The sequence below is a fragment of the Mesoplodon densirostris genome, chromosome 8 (assembly GCF_025265405.1).
Source record: "Mesoplodon densirostris isolate mMesDen1 chromosome 8, mMesDen1 primary haplotype, whole genome shotgun sequence".
NCBI classification, from domain to species: domain Eukaryota; kingdom Metazoa; phylum Chordata; class Mammalia; order Artiodactyla; family Ziphiidae; genus Mesoplodon; species Mesoplodon densirostris.
Genome location: NC_082668.1, coordinates 69,225,139 through 69,248,946, shown reverse-complemented (window position 1 = coordinate 69,248,946; position 23,808 = coordinate 69,225,139). Strand labels below are relative to the sequence as shown.

Genomic DNA, 23,808 nt, shown 5'->3' with positions numbered 1-23,808 from the left:
TTCTCGACCACTGCGCCACCAGAGAAGCCCTTGTGGAATGCTTTTAGATGAGGCCTTTTGGTTTACCACAGCCCTCACCAAGTTTTACCCTCATACACCAGGACTGAAAAATTCATACATTTAGTTTCTGTATATAATCCTGAGTAGTGTACTGCTAGGCACCTTGTGGATGCTCCATATATTTACTAAATAAAAATATTTGTCTAAAGCTGAAACAACGGCTCCATATTTTGGGAAATATATATGCACTTAAGTCAGTTTAACTGAAAGGAAAGATTAATGTAGTGGTTGTAACTAAATTATAAGGGCAATGCAGCACCAACATCTTCCCCCACCTTTTATTGGCCTGTAAGCTAGCCTCTAGCTTTTATATTCTTCCCACTTACTTTTAGAAATGTAAACAATGCAGAAAAGTGCATAGAATAAATTAGCAATCCCTATCAAACCCATTTCCAAAAATACTGTTAATAAATTACATATTTCCTTTAATTCTTTTTTATAAAAGAATTAAGCTGAAGTTCCCATTTGTTATCAATTCCTAGTCCCATACTCTCCCACCCTCCTCCCCAAATGCAACTAACTGTGTTGTGTATTCTTACAGTGTGTTTTAATATTTTATATATCCATGAACAGTACCTAGTATTGTCTTTTACTTGTTTTTTATATATATATCATACAAATGGTGTCCTGATATACCTACCATTCTGCAACTTTTCTCTTTCCTTTTTACTGCTATTTTTGAGTACTGTCCAAGTTGATATAATCTATTCACATACTGTCTTTTATTTACCTACCTTTTCCAGTTTTAAGGGGCCCTGGGCATCTTGTGGAGTCAGACTGAGTTGTTTTCCCAGTGAGGAGTTTGCTAAGCATGATTCTGGGTGACTGGATAGGAATCCAATCCCAAGACTCTGTAGGGCAATTTAAGCTGAGCTGGGGTTGGGCTGGGGCCCCTTTTGTGGACTGTTTAGCAAACGTCTTGACAGTATCACAAACTGCCCAGTTGCCTGACAATATTACACCTTGTGTAATGTGTTAAATAGCTTTATCCTTACTATTTCTTTTGTTTAAAAGTATGAACATAAGTTTAAAAGATATTTGTTATGCATTTTTATTTACTATCTTATGGGTTTATTTACTATCTTATGGGTTAATTGACTATGTAAAAGTTCTAAATATCTAAAAAGAGGTAAAATATTTCAGTGAAAAACAATCAGAGAATCTTGGTTCTCTCACCTTTAATAACAAAAACAGCTAGTATTTATTGAAAAGTTTATATGTGCCAAGAATTGTATTAAATCTTTATATACATTACTTCATTTAATCCTTATAACAATCTGATGAAGTAGGTATTATGACAACTGTTTGTATGCAATACTTCATGACTTTTTAGGGAAAATTGGTGAAACCAACTGCAATTTTATAGCGAAGAAGATGGATATTTAACTACAAATAGTTTTCAAAAGTAATAGAGTCATAAAAATGTTTTCCCTAACTATGAAAAATTACAGTGACATCACCATTAAAGAATAAAAATAATTCAACATTATTTGTTGAATAAATAGACAAAATTTTAGGAGTTTGTTATTTCATTCTTCAACGAGATATTTAAAATGTTTATAAACACCTTGTATCAATTTAAGGTAATTAGTATGTTTTTCCTTTAACAAACTTAAGTAGTTATTAGAGGGTGAAATGACTACTTTTGGAAGAGAGAATAAATATGGAGACGTGGTGCAGGAAATTACATGAATACATCATTGGAATCAAGAGGTAAAGAGAGTTTCCCAGATGTCAAATCTGCATACTAATTTTTACACTAGCTGGTCAAGTCAGGAAAAAATGAGCTTAAAAGAGGAAGAGAAAGCTCCATGAGTCCATGAAATGAAAAATTAGTCAAAATTCAGTCTTCTAGTCCAGAGGGCCTCCTTACAGAGTCTCTTCTACTATTTTCTCTTCCCCACTGACATTTAATAATAAACATTTTTACTGATGGACACTCTAAAAGCTACTTGATTAAGCAATAGATGTTCATATAATCACATTTCTAGTTATTAATGGAGATAATTGCCACTTACCTTCACTGCCTACATTGTCACACATTACCCTTATCCTCATTAGTTAAAAAAAAAAGCCAGGTACACATCTGTGAATGGTATGAGAAATAGAGGAAAATGAGAAGCGCACGTTGCTCTGGACTATCAGTTCAGAATTTAAGCAACTCACTTCATGTAGAACAGAACAAACTTGGGTAAGATATAAATGTCAAGAAACTTGGATTCTAAAACCTAATCCATAGGGAAAGTATGCACATTTAAGAAAATTCAACACTTGAGAGATCAAGATGGTGGAGTGCGAGGACACTGAACCTACCTGCACACCCCACCCCCTGCCCCAATGAATATATCAAAAATACAACTACTTGTTGAGCAACTCTCGCTGAAAATGACCTGGAGACTAGCAATAATGACTCCTCTACAACAAAGACTGTAGAGAAAGGTCCACATAAAGGAGTCTGGTAGGAAGGGAGGAGAAGATATCTGGTCGGGAGTCGCACACAGAAGAGGAGGGGGTATCACCAGCTTGGAGATCCTCCCTGGGGAGCATGGGGTTCAAGCCACATTCAGGCATCCCAGCCCTGGGGTCCAACACTGGGAAGATGAACCCCTTAGCTGGTTTGAAAACAAGTGGGGCTTACTGGAGGGCTGTAAGAAACCAAGACTCCGCTCTTGAAGAGTGCATGCACAGACTTGCTTACCCCCCCGTCACACACACACCACACACACACACACACACCACACACACACCACACACACAGCAGAGAGAAAGCATATTGGAAACAGCCTGGTGCTTTGGCTGGCTTGCCAGCACACTCCCTAGCCTTCACTGGGTTCCTGCTCCAGCCCCTCTCGCTCTGGCACTGCTCTCCACTAGGGCAGGGGCTGCCATTGCCAGTGAGAGTGCACACATTTAGAGGGAATGGAGCCCGCACAGACCCTCTGACCAGGGCAGAGGCAGCCATTGCCAGTGCGCGTATCCCTGACCACATCTGGAGGGAGGAGAACTAGCTCGATATATCAAGCGAAGACACTACTTTAAAAAGATACATGTACTCTAATATTCATAGCAGCATTATTTACAATAGCCAAGATATGGAAGCAACCTAAGTGTGTCCACCAACAGATGAATGAATAAAGAAGTGGTATATATATACAATGAGAATACTACTCAGCCATAAAAAAGAATGAAATTTTGCCATTTTTAACAACATGGATGGACCTGGAAGGTATTATGCTTAGTGAAATAAGTCAGAGAAATACAAATGCTATATGTTTTCACTTACATGTGGAATCTAAAAAACAAAAACAAAAAAAAAATGAATCTAACAAAACAGAAACAGACTCACAGATACATAGAACAAACTAGTGGTTACCAGTAGGGAGGGGGTGGGGTGAAGGGCAAGATAGGGGAAGGGGGTTAAGATATATAAGCTACCAGGTATAAAATGAGATACAAGGATATAACATACAGCACAGGGAATATAGCCAGTATTTTATAATAACTTTAAACAGAGTTTAATCTATAAATATATTGCATCACTATGTTGTATACCTGAAAGTAATACTGTAAACCAACTATATTTCAGTTTTAAAAGATAAAGAAAATTTAATACAATAAGTATCATTTCTTGGTTTTAAAGTAAAAGTGTGATTTATGTTATTACTTTATCACTTTCCAGATTCATAAAAATAAGGTTACTGAACAAATATATATGTACATATAGGCAGAAGATTTGATCCTTACTTAAAATCATAACATATCTAAAAGCTATGTAATCTTTTTCTTTAATGAAGCTATTTCCTCTTTTAAGTAGAAAATGACCCTGAGTGATTCTTCAATAAATACATTAATATTTCTTTTGTGATTAGGCTGTAATAAGCACGTCACTTTAAAGATATTTATTTATTGTACAGTTTGATTTGATTATAGGATATTGAGAATTAAAATGACTACATAATGCTCTAAACGTCTAATATGGTGATAGAACGTTTCAACTGGCAAAAATACATGATGATTTTGTTTGTTTCAACTGTATCTTTACAATAAAAATAACTGTTTACTAAATACCACGTGCCAAGTACTACGTTAAGTTTCTCTTTATAACAATTCTAAGAGGTTGGAATTAATATCCCCATTTTAGAAATGAAGAATTTAGGCTCAGAGAGGTTAAATAACATACCCAAGGGTACACATAGCTATGTAGTGATGGAAACAGGATTTCAACTCAGGTCAAAAACCAACTCCCCTACCCCCTGGTTCTCCTCCTCCTTTCTGATCACTATTCCCATCTCCTTCATTATCTCTAGTAAATGTTCAAGTGCCCCAGCGTTCAATCCTTAGCCCACTATTCAAATTGGTAATATGTGACTGCAGTCAATTTTACATAATCAAATACCACTTCTTCCCAGTTTCAGACTTGTACCTGTGGGATCACAGGTACCTCACACTGCACTCAACAGTTTTCTCCTGTGTTCCCCACTTCAGTTTCCACTACCCATGAAGTCATCCAAGCTAAAACCCTGAGAGTTGTCCTTGATTGCTTGCTCTCCTTCACATTCCAACCAAATCATCATGATGTTCTGTCAGTTTTACCTCCTAAATATATCTTGATCATATTCCTTCTCCATTCTCATGGCTCCCCTCCTGGTTTGAGTCCTCATCCTCCCCTGTCCTCTGACAAGGCCTCCTAAATGGATGCCCTTGTCTCCAATACTGTTCTCCTAAAATTTATCCTCCATATAGCTATATCTAAAGTGAAAATCCAACCACCTGTCTCCTTCAAGCACTTCCAATAACATAAAGACCCATGAGGCCTTACTAGGCCTTTTATGGTCTGGCTCCTGATTATATCTTTGGCTGCATCTTTTACAGTTTCCTGTCCCCTAAATCCAACTGCTGATCTTATCTAAATGCTATTTCCCACCCCCACCCCATCATCCTCATTTCCTTTGTCTGGCTAATACCTATGCAGTGTGTAAGGCTTGGCTCAGCTATTAGCTCCTCTAGGACGTCTTCCATTACCTGAGTTTAATGCCACTTCTCTGTGATCCCAAAATATACTATACATATTCCTGTCATTGCAACTTTAGCATCTTAATTATTTGTTTCTACATCTGCCTCCTTCACTAAACAGTGATGTCCAGGGACTATAGCATTGTGCCTGGTTGGCACAGATTTTTTGCTAAATTAATCTCCTTAAATTGGAGAATAGATAAATGATTAAATAAATAAATAAGTGATTGGGTTCAATATATCATTTATCATTATGTAACCTTCAACTAATTATTTAAGCTATTTTGGTCTGAGTGTCCTCATCTATAAATGGGTTCAGTAATTCTGGCCCATCTTCTAATTGGGAGAATAGAAAAATGGATTTTAAATCATATATGCAAAATGTAGAGTATTCTACTAGGCATTTATAAGGCAAGTCAGTCTACTTAGACAACAGTCTGATAAACAAAGCTGTTTTGCTCATATTTTTGTCTTTTACCTCTCCAGTCCATACTCTTAAGTTTATGGTTTCATGAGAGTTCCTTTAGATAATGCCACTTAGGACTCATATAAGTTCACCAGAAATAGTAAACTGGCTTTGAGGAAAAATGCTTAAACTGCTGTTTGTTACTCATTACCTTTCAGAAATTGCTTCATAGCAAATTTATTGGGAAAATACAGCTCATTTCAAGGCAGTATATCTAAATATTTGGAGGAGTTATTTTATTTCTGTGTTATCAACAGTTTTGGATATATTGCACATAATCCAGCTAACTGGCATACCTCACTGAAGAAAAGATTTCAGGGATATTTTACATCCAATAAACAAGTACTATCGGGCTTCCTTGGTGGTGCAGTGGTTAAGAATCTGCCTGCCAATGCAAGGGACACGGGTTCAAGCCCTGGCCCGGGAAGATCCCACATGCCGCGGAACAACTAAGCCCGTGCGCCATAACTACTGAGCCTGAGCTCTAGAGCCCGCAAGCCACAACTACAGAGCCCACATGCCACAACTACTGAAGCCTGTGTGACTAGAGCCCATGCTCTGCAACAAGAGAAGCCACGACAATGAGAAGCCTGCGCACCGCAACGAAGAGTAGCCCCCGCTCACCGCAACTAGAGAAAGCCCGCGCACAGCAACAAAGACCCAACACAGCCATAAATAAATAAATAAATAAATAAATTTATAAAAAATTAAAAACAAACAAGTACTATTGAATATTCTAAAGCAAATGGCCCACTGAAAATTTGTGACGTAGGTAGTTTGCAATTTCCCTCCTTTCATCCAGACCTTGTATGAATTTTATAGGCTTTATTCTACTACTAAGCTCTGCATTGGGTCACTGCAGTCAGAATAGAGGGGAGGGGACTTGCCTCACTGTTTGCCTTATCTTTAGTGAATCTGGCAATTCACTTGGTCCTCACCACAACCAGTGCCAACTTGCTACCTTCCAAAGGAGTCCTGAACATAGGAGCACAGGAGTTTACTCCTTGCAGCTGGCATCTTTTTGAGACATTCTAGTGAGGTGGAGAGAGTCTCCCCAAGATTTGGTGAGTTCTAAAATTTTAGCTCTGGCAAGAATTACTGAAGACACCACTAAGAGAATGAGTGCCCTTTAATAGATATTATTATCATTATATAAGTCTTTTATACAAGATACACTACTAATCATTATGTTTTCATAATTCTTAGATGTTGGATAATATGAAAATTATAGTAACTGAACAGGTGTATTGATTATATATATATTTAAAATAACTTTCCATGTACATATACAGAAGCACATTTATAGTTCTCTACCTTAAAATGAAATAATAGTTATGATATATAAAACTACATTGCATTACAAATTGTATTTCAAACATTATCTACTTGTCCATACTACATTTACTCAGACTACAAAGATCTAGAAAAAATTGAATAATAGTAATGTCCCAAAGTTCAACTTATTATTATAATTCCAAAGAAAGCCTATTGCCCCTGTCCCAAGAAAAAATAATTATTTACCATCATTTTGACTAACAGTTAATCTGCCAAAGTTATTCACATGTATACAACTAGGGGTGGGGGGGTATTCCCCCTCCCAAAGTATTTGAATTACAAAGGGATATACTTTTGCTACACTTTCAGAGACCAATTGCTACATGTTGAGAATATTAATCATATTTTCTTTCCCATTAAATGGGAGGGATGGAGACGGAAGGAGTAAGGAAAGAGCTGATGAAGTGGGAAACCCCACACAGTATAAATTTTTAAGAAAATATTTTCTGTGTAGCTAATTTATCTATAATGGTCCTCTTGGATGATAACTATTAAGCAGTACTTAGGCAAGAACCAAGATGGACAAAATCAGTGAGATTTCATTGTCCCTTTGAAGGAAAACCAGTAAATTATATCCTTGAAAAACAAAACAGAAAGAAAATAGTGCTTACTTTCTGTTCCTTTTCCGGGCTCGGCTGTAAGCTTCTAAACCTTCTGTTAGTGTCTTCAACTTCTCGGGCTCCACCTGAGTGAAGGCATGAAGACCAAACCACATTACCCAGACCTGCAATTGTTAACAGTGTGTTTATTTTCCTGCTGTACAAGCAGGTGCTGCACTGGGGGAAGGGAGGCTTAACTCTCACTGCCCTGTCAAATGCTCTGTCCTCACTCCAGCAGAGGTTGATTCTGCGGCTCCCAGGCTGCAACATCAGGGGAAATGAAAGACTGGATTTCAAAAGTGTCAACATTTTCAAAATAATGTTTTAAGGGCAAAACTTGGAATTTAAATAACCTTCATTTCACAAAATCATATAAACAAGAGATCCTGGTTTGCTTTCTGCACTGCCTGATGCTCGGCAAAGCTGTATTCTATTAGGGATGAACAAGAGCGGTGGTTAGTGAAGGGGGTGGACTTTGGAGCCAGCAGATGGAAGTCTGAATCCAACCTCCTCACTTTCTAGCATGAATAAAACACTTAAATTTCCTGAGCCTCAGTTTCCTCCTCTTTAAAATGAGGACAATAATACCTACCTTCCTGCTAGAATCGCTGTGAGAATTAAAATGCAACAAGTCACGCTGAACACTTAGCTAAGCAGAGAGCAGCTAGTGTTACTCAGTATGCGTTAGGCTCTGCAGAGGCCAGAGAATGAGTGGGGCACTAAGCTGCACGTACTCCTTAATGATGTGGGAAGAGGGTGTTGCTACACCTGATGGGCGTGTCCTCTCCCCTGTCCTGCTTTCCCCCGCCAGCCTAGGTTATGTGACGTCTGCTATCTCATCGCAGCGTGCCACTAAATGGTGGCTGGGGGATTAGTGGGGAAGGGGAGGTGCAGCCTTTGCCACCTGCCCCTCATAAACTCTATCATGGTTCTTGAAGCCACTTCTCCTAAGAAAAGCAATTAATAAATAGGAAATGTTGTATGTGAATAAAAACACATTTAGAAAAACACTGCTACTTTTATTGATCTTAAACACAATCTAAGTAGAAACAGTACTGCTTGCTGTGTAAATATAGCTTCAAAGTAAGTCCCCCACCATCCCTTAACCCAGTTTCTCCCTCACCCCTACACTACTTTTGTATAAAAATTCAGAGGTTGCCAAAACGCCTAGTGGGTGAGAAAATTTACACTAATAAGCAAGGAAATGATTAACTTTTGTCTTTAAATCTTCCTGACTCATGAACACCATTCATAAATAATTTTTCTTTGACCCCTTCAAATCTAGTACACAGTAATGATTAACAAAGGGTCTCCATTATCAAGTCTGAAAACAAGCATTTCTAATTATTCAATGAGAAAAACAGTCAAATAATGGAAACATTTTCCTTTTCATGACTTCTGTATTTTGTCCCAAAGGATCCAAATGTCTTATATACACACGTTCATTGGGGATACCTAATCTATTGTGCCAGAACAAGAGAGAACTTTGTTCCACTAACAATTCTACAGGAGTGATGAAATGTCTTATTGGGATGACTGGAAAAGCTTAAGTAAGATGAATATATCCATGTGTTGTTTTTTAAAAAAAGGTGCCTGGATACCTTTTCACATTTCACATTAGAAATGAGGTTCTATCTTGCATTCACTCACACAAAGAAAGTATGAAAGATATTTCACACATTACATTTATGTAATTTATACTAATTCTGCTTATATTTAAATTATTTTCTTGGCAGCAAGCAGAAAGCTCTTCTGTAACATAAACTTCTATTAGACACAAACTGGTGTAGTGAGAGGTCTCAGCAGGGATTGATGCAGGCAACAGAAAGCAGATTCACAGTGAAACAAAGCAACACATCACAGTGAAAACTTACCCAATTGGTCTTAATTTTAAAAACTAAGTTAGGTTGAACTACTTTAAAAAAATCACCTATTTTTGTTTTTAATTAAGAAATAAAGGGCACTAAAAGCATTTCTTGTGCATTTATTATGTAGAAAGTACTGTTTTATTATTTAATGTGGTAATACTGCACACTAGTATTGTTTTGTCATATTACAGATGGGACTAAGTGAGTTTAAGCAACATGGCCAGCACTGAAACTCAGATCTGACTCCAAAGCAAACTCTCTCCACCACACCAACTCTAATATACATTGAAATATACATAATATATATAGGTATATATATAAATATATACACACACATATATACACATGTAGGTATATATGTATATACACATATACTCAAAAAATTAGGTCAAATTATTTTAAATCCAATTATAGTTTTATAGATACTTAGATGATACTTGCTCAAACTTATCTTCAAAAATTTTTTTATGCTTGGATAATCTTCTGGTGATTTTTTTGAACTAATTCTCTACCATGATTTCTTCATTTAAATATGCCTCTCAGGTTCTATGGTAGCTCATAATAAATTACATTATTTATAAAGGATTCAATGACCTTGAAAGAGAAAGCAATGATGGTGCTTTCTGAAACTAAATATAAGACACACATCACTCTGTATTTCTGAGATGACAAGATCATACATATCCACAAGTAAATGTTTAGTTTATTTGGTTTCACAATTTTAGTGCTCTTCTGTATTATGAAATATAATACAAGAAGTGGGTGTGTTTTTTCTGGGGAAATATTCATCTACTTACACAATATTCAAGAAAGTCTTTAAAGATAACTCCCCCCCACCAAACGTATCAGGGAACAACAAAATAAATTCCATGTCTGGTCAAATAGAAATCATATTTAATGATTTAATGAGTACTCCCTCATAAATTACTTAGCTAACTTGTAAATGAAGAAAGTACTGGGAATCAAATACATAAATATAACATTAAAAAGATTAAACACATACATATTTTAAAATAAAACTTACACTGAAGGAGCAAGTAATTTAAGACACTATTTTAATCTGTAATTTCATAATCTTATATTCTTGTATATGCAAAAGGCAGAAGCTCCAAAAGTTGATTCCTATCTTGGTGAGAAATTGGGGGAGAACTTTATCATGTATCTTTACCAATAATCTGCCAACATATTCTCATTCTAACAGTGATGATGCTAACAGTAATGGCTACCATGGTATAACTCTGCACATATGTCACTGTAGAATTAGAAAAAAGATATCCAGAACTTATATGTATTTATAGTACATATATTACCTCATGTATCAATATACACATATGTTGAATCCTAAATCCCTTCTTTCATTCATTCAGATTCTTTAGATATAAGAATTCTTTGACATAAATAGTCCTGTAGTCTGTTCCATAGGGTTAGAAACATACCCATAGAGCCAGACATTATTATATGGTGGAAGTTTGAGTTTTCTGAACAAGTCTGAAGCTCTGGTTGCTTATTCTGTTCAAAAGGCACGTATTAAACATTTGGTAATTTAACTAAGTTTGATCTGGGGTCAGCACAGTAGCATGTAATGTATCTCAGAAGTCAGTCTATGACAAAAGGAGACACAAACGTTTCAGAGAGCCAAAGTGACCCTCTGAAAGCGAGGTATAGTATGTATTAGAAGAACCTGGACCAAAGATCCTAGATCACTTTTGAATAGAGCCAGTTAACTAGAGAAGATGTCAAAATCCCCCGCAGGTTTTAATCCCTGATAACAGGATTAAATCTCTTGGTGATTACTTTGCTGGTACTTAGTGCTGAGGCAAAGCTGTCACACAAAGGTCAAAGGATAGAGCAGAGCCACGTCACAGATTTCATTAATAGAGATAAAACAGCTGACCTCAGTCACCCCTTTTCATTCTTCACTTCCCATCCCATTTCTACAGTGTCATCAGCTCCTGTTGTTGGGGGAATGGTATCATGCAAAGAGTACTAAGCTTAGAGTTAGGAGACCACGGTTGGGGCCTGGTTTAACTGCTTGTGACTTGTGCCCTTAGGAATGCCACTTCCCTGAGCATTATTTTGCATTATAATTATTTTGCATTAATTATTATGCATAATTGTGTGCATCTTTATGGAGAGGATCTAAAAAGATTATAAATAGGAAGGTGCTTTATAAACACCAAAACAGTCTTTCCCAAAGTGCCACCGGTGGCATGTGAAATTGTTTTAGGTGGAACATGGACAGACCTTTAATCATTTTTAATAGTTATATATCCATATAAATTTATATTAGAAAAATATGAAAACATTATACCTATGATTTCACATGTGTCTTAGAATAAGACTAGGAGTTATTTTTAAAGTGGCTTGAATAGTGCCTACATAATACGCGCCAAAAATATTTGTTGAATAAATAAATAAATGAGTAACTGAATTTAAAGAAAAATTCTAACTAATAGTACAGGTAACATGTGACTTGAGCTGAAGTCTGGGAAATGCAGTTCTGAAGCAATAAGCAAATAGGAGGCATTTATTAGGTTTGTTGTTTTCAAATATTTATTAAATAATAACTATTTTCATAGTAACTATTTTAATCTTCAAGCTAAAAATGTCTTGCTAACTTAAGTGCAATATTTCAACAGTTTTGCAAGTATGGGAATTAATGATAAACAAAGAATTTGGGGGTAAAAAGTTGACTCACCTGTGACAGAAAGGATGAATCTAATTTTCCAACAATAGTACTTAAGGAAAAATCCATAAAGTGAACCACAATTTTTTTCAAAGGGATTAAGCAAATCCACATTATTACAGTTTTAGTCAGTGGCACTATCTGAGGCTTTTTCTTGGCTTCCTTTCCTCTTCAGTTCAGATAGCAACGTTTTTAAGTACTAGAGCACTATACTATAGGACCAGAGTAAATCTATTCTAAGTATGACAATACATTTCATATAGAGCCATATGACATATAGAATTAAATGTTTTGAATAAACTTGTACTTCTAAGGATACACTGTTTAAAAGTCCATATAACAGAAGCATGTATTTGCCTCATACCTGAGATTTCATTTGCTACTAACCATATGACACCTGTATTAACAAGCTCAAGAACTCTGTGCTTGGTCTCAGTTATCTATGAATGGAGACAGTCCTCCTTTTCCTCTTTAATCTTTCTCAGAAAAAAAAAAAAGTTCATGGTATTCCACAATTTACTAAAGTTTACCTAAGCTTTGTACTCAGTTTAGTCTTTTCCCTAATATTCATATTTTTGGTGTTACCTAGTTTTTCATTTTTATTACCTTTCAAATTTTGATCAGGCACTGACTTTGTATGCCTGGATTTTATCTTGCTTATTCCTTTTCAAAAACTATTTTGCTCCTTTTTCAAAAAGATTCTGTTGCTACAGAGCATTGATTGCCCCAGCCACCCCACCAGCCAAAATGCAGCCCAAATATTGTGGATATTGATTGGGTATAGAGAAAATAATTCATTTCCAGAAGTGGTTAAGAAAATATATAAGGCAAAGGGAATACACAAAGAACACTTTCAACAGAGAATGATAGTACCAAAGAATATAAATAGTTAACACTGATAATCAAGCCCAGAAAGAATGTTCTTCAAAGTAACAGTGTTTAAACCTCACAGGAGGGCATACCTCCCAAATTTAGTTCCCAGGCTCAATTTCTTAAGTTACACATCCCCAGAATGCCACTGTAAGCTATCTCTGGTTTTGCTCCATACCATCAAAACGTGAGTGCATGTGATACTGAACTGACATACAGAAAGTGATTGTCTCAAAAAAAATTTGGCATGAGTTTTAATTATGATGAGTTCTTTCTGTTTTGAACAACCATTCAGAGAGCTACTTTAATCTCTACCTGTCAAATATAACCATGTGGAAAAAAGTCAAATTGTGAGTCTAGAGAATGAGCACCCTACCCACTGCTTTTAAAAACGTCTTCATTTAACCAGGTGATGTTGAACCAACATGTAGAACTTTTCTGGGTAATCAGGAGATGTCTCTACCTGTCCAACAACAACAAACATTTCACTGAAAGGAAACATTTTGGTGCCCATATAGAAATAAATTCTTTCCTAAATTTGGCTTGAGTCAGAACACACATCGAATGTAACAATTAAATATGAAGACCAATGGGACAGTGTGCAAAAAGAGTAAAAATAATCTACTCAGAAAAAAATAGGAATTTTATTTTTTGATTATTACTTGATAGTCAATCCTTTTAGGCTAGTTAATGTAAGATCAAAGATGGCGGATGATAATTACAAAATATATCTTAGAAAAAAAGAGCATTTTTTCCTGTTTTAAAATAGTTATTGAAATAAATACATAAAGATAACCATTACCCCCCATAGTTGCACAGGCGTAAAATGTTTGTACATCATAGTGTATAGGTATAACGCCAGTGGAAGCCATTTTCCTTTCCAAGAATTCCTTAATACTGTGCCAAGATCTGGCAGTACATTTCTCCAGCCATGACTAAGCACTGAGGTCTTATTCTTGGCCACTAAATCTGAAACTATAAAGGGTTCATGGCTCAGATAGAAGCTTGTACCACTTCTTTAGAAAAAGTATAAATATCTTCTAGAATGTACTTCGTTACAAACTGATAGTCAAAGGAAAAAATGAATTAGTAAGGAGATACCACTTCCTGAATGGTATCATATAAGGCACATGACATCCTTCGGTGCTGTCACATAGCTTCAATATTGGGACAGTATTATATAGGGGTGATTCAGTGCAACTTTTCACAGACTGTTAAAAATCTCTACTAATTAATATTGTTGAGTGTTTTGGGGGGTAGGAAGGTAGAGGCAGAAAGTCTGAGTTTATAGTGTTTAGAAACATTGAGGAGAGGGGGACTTTCAAGTTCACTCAACAAACTAAGTGCTTTAAAATGCTTCCAAGCAGAACTCCTGCTTAAAATGAACAGCTAATAGTAATTTATAATCAGATATGCCAATTTGTATGCAACGTCCTGAGGTTCATAAAAAATAGTTATAAACTATTTCATTCATTAAATATGTTATTATTATCCTTTCACCCCCAACCTGGTTAGTAAGCCCTTTTTACACAGATAATGCATAGGTAAACAATAATGAAGGTCAAATGACCACAGTTCTATAATGGTGGAATCCAAATTCCTAAGGTTGTTTAATACAGTGCTTGCTTCGACAGCACATATACATAAGGTTGTTTAATATAGACCACAGAGAGGAGGAGGCTAACTTTTACTGAGCCTCTTTTGTGTACCATCTATTTATGGTAATGCATTTAATTCTTAAACATCATTCTGAGTAGGAATTAATATTCCCACTTGAGCAGTGAGGAGATTTCAGCTCTGGAGATTAATATACCTATTCAGGACCATTTAGGTAACTGGCAGAGGTGCGTTTAAGCTCACACAAGAATGCCCGAAGCCCAGGCCTCTTTTTGCCACACCTGGCTTTCTCTCTAGTTCTCCGAGGATTGTGTTCACACAGTATTTGATATTTGGAAATCATACCTCTTAGAAAGGAATCTCAGAAATTGCAGGACATTTCTAATGCATTATTAGTAATTCTGCTACATTTAACACCCCACGGAAGATTAAAAATGTCTTTCTAAAATCATAAGCTGACCAAGTCATTTACTATCATGACAAACAGTTGGCTAAAGTATCAGGTTATGGACAACTTGGAGATCTCAGTGCCTGCTCCAATCACAGCCCTGACCTCTCAGTCCAGAGACCACTCATGCAACTTGAAAACATGAGAGGTGCCTGGCTTGCTCTGAACTAGTAACCTGCAATCGTGTTCATTAATTATTATTATTTTTTCTACGTTGCCTGCTTCCAAAAAAGATTTGAAGTGACTTGCTGAGAACAAAGATTGTAACAGAAAACAAATGATAAGTTTGTGAGATGTGAGGGATGGGAGGAGGTAAGATAATAAATCTATTCTAAAACTTGAGTTAACACAGATTTTATCTGGTGGGGTCTGACAGGATCTTGGATTAAGTTACATACTTGGGTGGACACAGAAATACTAGTATGAAAATCTGAGAGGCTAAGAAGGTTTTAAATAATCACGTGTAAGAAAACTGTTTAGCGAACCTTTTCTTCTGAGATACTACAGAGACACATACTGGGGGAAATAGTCCCACATTCCACATCAGCAAGACGGAATTAATAAGATTTTACTATAATAAACAAATGGTTTATGAAGTCAGTCTCTGTCTTCCTCTCTTGACTTCATTAAAATGTCAGGCAGTATATGGAAGGAAACCTAATACACTGCTTACCTTTCTAAAAGCAGAAGTCTAGTTATAAACGTGAAAGACTTTATCCAAAATTGTGAGGACTAAGGAGTTCTATGTAAATAAAATTTACATCATAATTGGTTCACAATTTTAAACCAATTTTACTGTAAAACATGTTTTACAGGAGATCTTTTCAAATAGATCATGCTTTGTCTTACACAGATATTAACCATAGTTTAAACTTTTCTAGGTGGACCAGGATCACCAAGACATCAGGCAGAGGACATGTGGCTTGGAGTCAGAGAGATCTGTGTTTGAAATTTCACCTTTCTTGGTATTATCAACTGAGAACAGGGTATGGCTAGCTGGGCATCATTAAATAAGGTATGAGGAAGCCCTTCCTTTGTTTGGTGAACTATAGGGGGAAAAAAGGGTTTGTGAAATGGCACTTTGTTTTTTTATGTGCAAAAGTGAGGTAGGTCCTGAAAAGACCAGAGGTTTTTTAAAATGTTAAGTGCCCTAGAGCTTTTAAGGCTCTTATACCTTGCTTTTTAATGACAGATAAATATTTCATGTGTTATCATTAATATTTTATTATAAATTTTCAGTTTTTCACCGCTAAATGTTTGCTTTCAATTACTTTTTCTGATTTACCGGAAGTATTTTTAGTGTATCATGATATCAAGATTTTGATATCAAAGTTTTGAGAATGCAAAATTACAATGTCAGCCAATGGGAAGGGGGATATTTGAATTTACAGAAACAATTTTATGCTCTCTATTAGGAATCCACCTATTGTCTATAATAAAGAAGAAGAATCTGGATTTTTGAAACACTTTTATAGTGACTGAAAATCAGTTGATTATTTAAATAAAGTAAAATAAATGTTTCTTGGACTCTTAGATAATGATTTTTTTTTTAAAGTGCATCTCCTCAAACATCAGTGAGGAACTCAAATCTCAGGAATTTGCTAACACAGACTAAGCAGAAGATTAGGACCACTGTTTAATGTGAAATGTGTTGAAAGTACATGCCTTTATTCTCCTGAGGACATAAAAAGATATTTAGACAAGGCATTTAGGACAGGAAGAATGTTTCCAGGAAAGGGAGGCCATAATCTTTTCCTTAGTTAAGCTTTTTTTGGTAAAATGGCACGCAAAAAAGACTTGGTTTCATTTGCACAGAGATTATAAAACAGTTTAATGTCTACATCATGTATGTGTAGCAGTTCCGTTTATATCATAAAAGCCCAGTTTTGCTGTTTCTAATTATATTTTGAATAAACTGTCAAAAATATTTAGGTTTATCAACCTAAAGAATGATTGTCTGGTCTCAGAGAGATGAGAGAATAAAATGTTTTGTGAATAGAAGTATGGAATTCATTTTCTTATCAAAGGTAGAAACATTATGTCCAGAGTGTATCTTGACAAGTATATATTAGGCATTATAAGCGACGGGTTAAAGGACCTCCTGGTCATTTGGAGAAAGACAATCTTTTTATTGTGCTGGCAAGAATGCTTTTGGTTTCCTTTGCCATGAAACCTAAATGCCAGTGGAGGTTTGAGCAGAGTTGAAAGAGCTTTATACAATATACTCTTTAAGAGAATAATATATACCTGTAAGAGGAATTTTTATTTCCTAAGGAGATGAAAAATTACATGTTTCTTCATCATATGTGGGGAATGTACATTATTATCTCCTCCTGCTCGGATATAAATTTTTCTATCTACTTTAAACATTCTGCATATTTCTTGCCTAGTGAGTCAATTCTACCAATTGTGAGGGGGAAAAAGAAGCTCAGAAGACTCCTACTAATTTCCTCTAAATTGAATGGTAGTTTCATGGAGAAGTTTTCATTTAATTTATGTGATCAGATTGTGTTAAGTAGAACCAGACTATGGGGTTAAACATTTCCATATGTTATAAAGACCCAGAACGTTTCCTGAAAGGAGACTCCATTCTGAACTCAGATATTACCTGCTGCTTCCCGAAATGGCTGCAACTCCACCCCAATTTTACCCTCTTGCCAGCTCTATGTGTCACATATCAGCATACGGGAGAGATGCAGTCCCCTGGCACTTCCTGCTGCCTGGGAGGACCCCTACCTCTGCCACACTGCTGGTTTCCTGGGAGGACCCCTACCTCTGCCACACTGCTGGTTTCCAGCAACCACCATATTTTTTTTTCTCCCATCATTGCCATTTGCCTTCATTCTCTGTGTATGAATGAAGAATTAGGTACATGCAAGGAAGGAAGGCAAAGTTAACAGAATTCTGAAAATCTGGTTCCTGGCTTAGAGCCACCCTGAGCCCTAGTGGGATCTACGAATGCTTCACAACTCACCCCTTGATGATACGACATTTTGGTGACTACAACAATCCCCTCTTCATCTTATGCTCCAGAAGTTTGTGAGACCTCAATGAGTCATGAAGAATCCAAAGTGATGATAACAAAAAATAATAATTGATATCTGAACAAAGGTTAGTATTTGACAATGGATAAAGATTGGTATACCTTCCCTTCCTCGGGGCTTTGTTGACAAGAACTGTGAACGTCGTCTTCTCTTACTAATTTTCCAGGCCAGGAAGTCAGTCCTTTGATTTGGCCCCAGACCAAGTCGCCAACGTTGAACGTCCTTGGCCTATAATGTATCAATTCATTTGAAGAGGGGGAGTCTGGATTCCTTAGGTCATCTTCACTACTAATGCTTTTAGCGTCTGAAGGGCTAGGTACACACCCGTTAATGCTTTTGGCATTAAAGTCTCCATTGTAATGGATGTAGTCTTTGACCAGAGAACTTTCCAAACTATTTGAGGAGCTCGGAGATTGCTCCTCTAGGACCAGGTCTTGCTTTGTGGTGCTCAGCAGCTCTCCAAAGCCCCGACTCTGTCGAGGTCTGTTCCCATTGATGTGTGTACATCTTTCCACAGTGTTCTCTAGTCTCTCCTTAAAACTCATCATAGTTCTTTTGTAGTTATTATACCTGAAATTTTCCTCCAGAATTTTATCCCCTTGACAGTTTCTTGATGGTAACAGTATTGGGTGCTGTTCCCCAGGCAGAAATGGCAGTGTAGAGACATTGTTGAGTCTTTCGTGACAAGGACTATTGTGGATATGGCCTGGATGATCTAAAAATTCCTCACACTTCCACCTGTTTCGCTCCCCTCCAGGGCTTTGCTCCCCATCCCACTGTTTTTTAGATGTGTGGCAACTTGCCGACTTGAAATATTCAAACCCATCTCCTTTGTTTGAGTTTTTCCCATGGTCCAGATTGCTGGGCAGCCGAGACCCTCTTATACTTCTCAGCCTACCATCATGATCAACACTGCCCATGTTTCGTCCATGAATGACCGCACTGACAGCACTGGGGAGACTTAATGGGTCACCAATTGAAGCAGTGAAGGCACTCATGGCACTCAGAGCTGGAATGGGGCTGATCTGAGCTGTACTGTTGACTGCAGTGGTGATGACAACCTGCATTCCTTTGCTGGCTGCATCAACAACTGCTTTGTAAATAGTATCTATGGAAGCATCACCTTGGCCACCCACAATGAGGCCATCCTTCACCTGTTGACCAAGAGATGGGTCAATCCGCGATTGCAACTCACAAGATGTATCTTGGAAAGGTGGAAGTGTAGTGTTTGGATTTTCGGGAAGTGCTGTGAGCCCCGGCTGAGTGCTTATTCTTTTGTTTAGGAGAGCTGCATCTTCCTGCATTCTCACCTTAAAGAAATAGACAGGAAGCGGTGAGAGAGAGAGAAAAAAATATTCAAGTCCTTAAAGAGAAAGACCATAATTTTAAGATTTACCAGAAGACAAACAAATATAACAAGGAAGGCAATATAAAGAAAGAACAAGACTCAAAAATGAAATTAAAAGTCACTCTGTATAGAAAGGCTTATGTCTTGATTATATTTGGGTACTGTTTCTTTGATTAAAACATGTAACAGATTTTTTTAAAAAATCATCATTACTAAACACTCTCTAGGAAAATTAAAGTTGAGGTGGTTGGATACAAAATGTTTCCAGGTGATGACTCCATGTTTTTAGTGTCATTACAGGTTTTGCAACTTGGAATTCAAAGAGAGAAACAAGTCTTTCACCAGCACTGCTCAAATTAAAAAGGAAAGCAGATTTAAAAATGATTTCTAACTCACTGATATTTCTACTGATGTAAGTGAAATACAATATAAGATAAAACAAAACAAAATACATATACCCTTTTCTTAACAATAAACTATTTCTGATATGACACCAAATTTTTGAAGTCTTTAAATAGGGTAGTAATGCCTACTCTTGAACCTTACCAGGCCTCTGCCTGAGGGACACCCCCATGCTGCCAACAGTGACAATGGCTTGCTACAGAGGTGATGCTTAATTGGGAAGAGGTGAAGGGAGGGAATGCCCACCAGGGAAGAATATCAATACTCAGGACAGGAATGATGAGTACAATTTGAAAAAGTCCACAGGTTATTCTAATTTCACCAACCTCAGCTAAGAATTGCTGCTATAGACCCTTGATACTTAGGATTTTTCCCCCACAATGATCACTCCCTTCCTGTCTTTATATCCTTTCCTACTAAACCAGAACCTGGGATCTATCAGCACATAACTACTCTCATGCCATTCTCCCCTTGTCTACACCTATCAGATAAAATCCCAATCTCGGATTAATTTAACTCCCTACCTTATATATCTATATGTACAGTGAGGATGCTGAGTATCTATCCACAGGAACTTATGGCTTCCAACCACAGCTGGGGGCTTACGTTCCCATCAATCCTATGATTCTCTGGTTAGGTATCACTCCCTCTCACAACTATTCAGATATTTATCTACTTCCTCAAGCCAGCTGCTATACCATATCCCACAGTATTCTTAGTAAATGACCTTACTTAGAGATAATGAAGTTCACAGGTTAAGAATTCTCATAATTCTTATACTCTGCTATTCCCTGCCTTCTGGCAGCACACACTTCTCTGCAATATATGTGTCCCTGATCCTGTCCTGCTTCCCAGTGTAAGAGGAGCCCCTTCTACTCTCTGAGAGTTGTCCTCCATTCATGCTCTGGATCCCAAGCCTCTCCTCAGGGATCTTGCCTTATCTGTTACCCCTTCTCTTCTTTATGTTCAATCTCTTCCACTTTTTTTTTGTCTCTTTCCTTTAGCATTCACCTATGTGCATGGCTTCCATATTTTAAAAGTTTGCATTCAACCTACGCCCACCTTGGGGCACTACCTTGTTTCTCATATGTTCTTCATAGTTAAGTTTTTGAAAGAGTAATCCATACTCTTTCTTTTCTCATCCTTACATTCATTGCAGTCTGGTTCCTGCTCCCACAACTCCACCAAAACTGCATTCCACCAAGTCACTGGTGATGCTCTTACTGCTAAATCTAATCTAATGGAGTCCCTTCAGGCTTTATCTACCTATTTACTCAGTGATATGGTTGAGCACGTCCTCTTTCCTTCTAAATTCTTTTATTATATAAGACATATATGAACATTTTCTCATTGTCAAAAAAGAGAAAAGCTTTAATCACTTCCCCACCCAAATCTGTATTTTTGCATGCCACTCTGATGCCATTTCTTTCTCAGAAGTAATCAATGTTCTAGTGCATCCCTGCAGACTTGTTTTTAATACCTTAAGGTGTGTAGGTGTATATCTAGTCTCCCTTCTTTCTTCCATTCCTTCCTTTCTTCCTGCCTTATTTCTTTCTTTGACATAAATGGTATTGTATTTTAGTATTGTTCTATAATACTACAGTATTGGAGCTCTGTAATCTTGTGGATCTTGTATATCAGATTATATAAATCTACCTAATCTTGTAAACTACTAGATAGATGGATATAGCATAACATATTTTACTATTTCCCTCCTGATGGTTGCTTAAGTGGTTTCTAATTTTTGACGCCACAAATCAAGTTGTGATGAACATTCTAGACTGTGCCCTTTTGTTCACATTTGAAGATTTCTCTAAAATAGATACATAAAAGTTGAACTTCTGGGTCAAAGGAGGTGTGTGTATATATGTATATGTAAATATATATATATATATATATATATATATATATTTTAACTGCTGAACTATCAAATTACCCTCCAAAAGGACTATATCAGCATACAATCAGACCAACAATATATCTGAAAGAATACATTTTCCCACGCCTCTGTCAGCAAGGGATATCATCAATCTGATGAACATAGTACTGTTGTAATTTATATAACTCTGATTATTCTTTTCATGTTTATTACTAATTATTATTTAATTTTCTCTGAATTGTCTGTTCATTTCTATTGCTCATTTTTCTAATCAATTATCTTTTTTCTTACTAATTTGTATGGGCTTTAAAAATATTATGAATGGCAATTATTTGCTATTATTATGCAAGTATTTTCTGCCAGGTTGCCACCTGTCTTGAACTTTGTTTAGAATACCTTTGGTCAAACAGATTTTAAAGTTTTATGTATTCAATTCTGTTACCTCTTTTCTTTTTGACTTCCTGGTTTTGTGTCTTGCTGAAAGAGCCTTCTCTACACCAAGATTATTTTAAAATCTTCTATATTTTTTTCATGTATTTATTTAGCGTTACTCTTTCCATCCAGCTCCTTAATCTACCACGAATTTATTCAGTTTGTAGAACTAAAAGAAGACCATGTGGCTGAAGCCAGGGAGAGAATGGTGAGAGCTGGGGCTGGAGAGTGAGGCAGGGTAAGCATGTTAAGGATGTGGATATTAATCATGGGAGCAATGGGAAACCACAAAAGGGTTTAACAGGGTAACATGATCAGTTTTCACTAACAAACAGCTCCAAAAGGACCAGTGGTATGCTTCAGACAAAATAAAATGCTTCACACAAAAAACTGGAATGTTTAACAATATTCATTATTGAGAAATAATAGTAAGTAAAGGTGAAAAGGTACATAACTACGTTCTTTCGTCTCTTCCCCCCCAATTAAGTAAAACAAGTAGTAAATATTGTTTTCTACTAAAGTAACCCAGGGAAGGAGAGTACCTGAAAGTTCTGAAACAGACAAGCCATGGGGTTATTGTTAGCTGGGCAAGGAATTGTGGACTGTCCTTGAAAAGCCTGGAGATTCTGGTACCCCTGAAGAAGCTGCTGCTGTTGCTGATTTGGAGGAAACATCTGATTGTTGTTTAACAGCGACTGTAGATGAGTCAGTTGATGGTTATTCAAAGTACTGTTTATTGAGGACATGTCACCTATAGTTTGAAAAACATAAAATATAAGTCAGTGTGATTCTTTGGAGGTCCTATGCCTATCTTTGTTGAGGATTCCTAAAACAAAAACTAAAAACTAGACTTACATTGTAATTCTTTTTTCTTTTTCTCCTCAAAGTCTTACTAAGTGGTTAGGAAAGAGTAGTTTTATTATTTAATTTAATCTTTCATAATTAGTGTTTTGATTTTGTATCATGGAGAGACGAGTTAAGTCTTTGGTCTATCCACTAGCCAATCCTTATATATTGATCTTCAGTGTTACAGAATTCCTTGAAACCATTTTTGTTAGAGCAACTACAATTAAAAGTTAAAATTAGTCCTAACTGCTTTAGCAAGCATAAGTATTTGACAAGATAGTTAAAACAAGTGGGTCTGATCAGGCCTGTTTACAAAATTTAGTTCTCAAGCCACAGTCATCAATAAATACCATCAAATAAAATCAGATTTGGTCTAGAAATATGTATTTTGTTTTAATATGTATTTTTTTATACAAAATATGTATTTTGTATTTTGGTTACCTAAAACTAAAATTGTAAAGAAAGCTAATAATACAAAAGGATTCATTGTCACAGTCATTAAAAATAAATATTATATAATCAGATAGGATTAGTTAATAACTACATTTATATTCAAAATTCAAAATTAACTTGTTTTGAATTTACACTGAAATTATTTTGAGGATAACATCATAGAAATTGCCCTATAGCTTGAAATCTGTAAATCTGTAATGCTTTGTAGGTTACTTAACTACATTGATTTGACTGCCAAATAGAACTAATTAAACTTTTTTGTAAAGGTGTCCATGAAATCTGGAAACATATATTTTTTAAGATACTGAAGATACCCTTGACAATATCATGCATATTTGCCTATGTTTCCAGACTTTATGGACATTATCTCTGTACTTTATATTACAATTACTCACATCAAACAGTTGAATATACTTGAAATTATTTTCTAAATTTTTTGAGA

The 23,808-nt window shown here is 36.3% G+C and overlaps 1 protein-coding gene across 6 annotated transcripts in view; it reads right to left on the bottom strand.

The window, feature by feature from the left end:
- The window catches only part of MBD5 (methyl-CpG binding domain protein 5), a 187,339-nt gene that overhangs the window by 4,877 nt on the left and 158,654 nt on the right, over nt 1-23,808 (bottom strand). For 5 of the 6 annotated variants that reach the window (XM_060106166.1, XM_060106167.1, XM_060106168.1 and 2 more), the window contains 3 exons: nt 22,610-22,818; nt 18,108-19,316; nt 7,486-7,559 (listed from right to left, as the gene is read on the bottom strand). In XM_060106166.1, coding sequence (XP_059962149.1) covers nt 7,486-7,559; nt 18,108-19,316; nt 22,610-22,818 — 1,492 coding nt within the window. Of the gene's footprint in view, nt 1-7,485; nt 7,599-18,107; nt 19,317-22,609; nt 22,819-23,808 lie in introns of all 6 variants that reach the window. The other variant, XM_060106170.1, reaches the window with a different exon arrangement.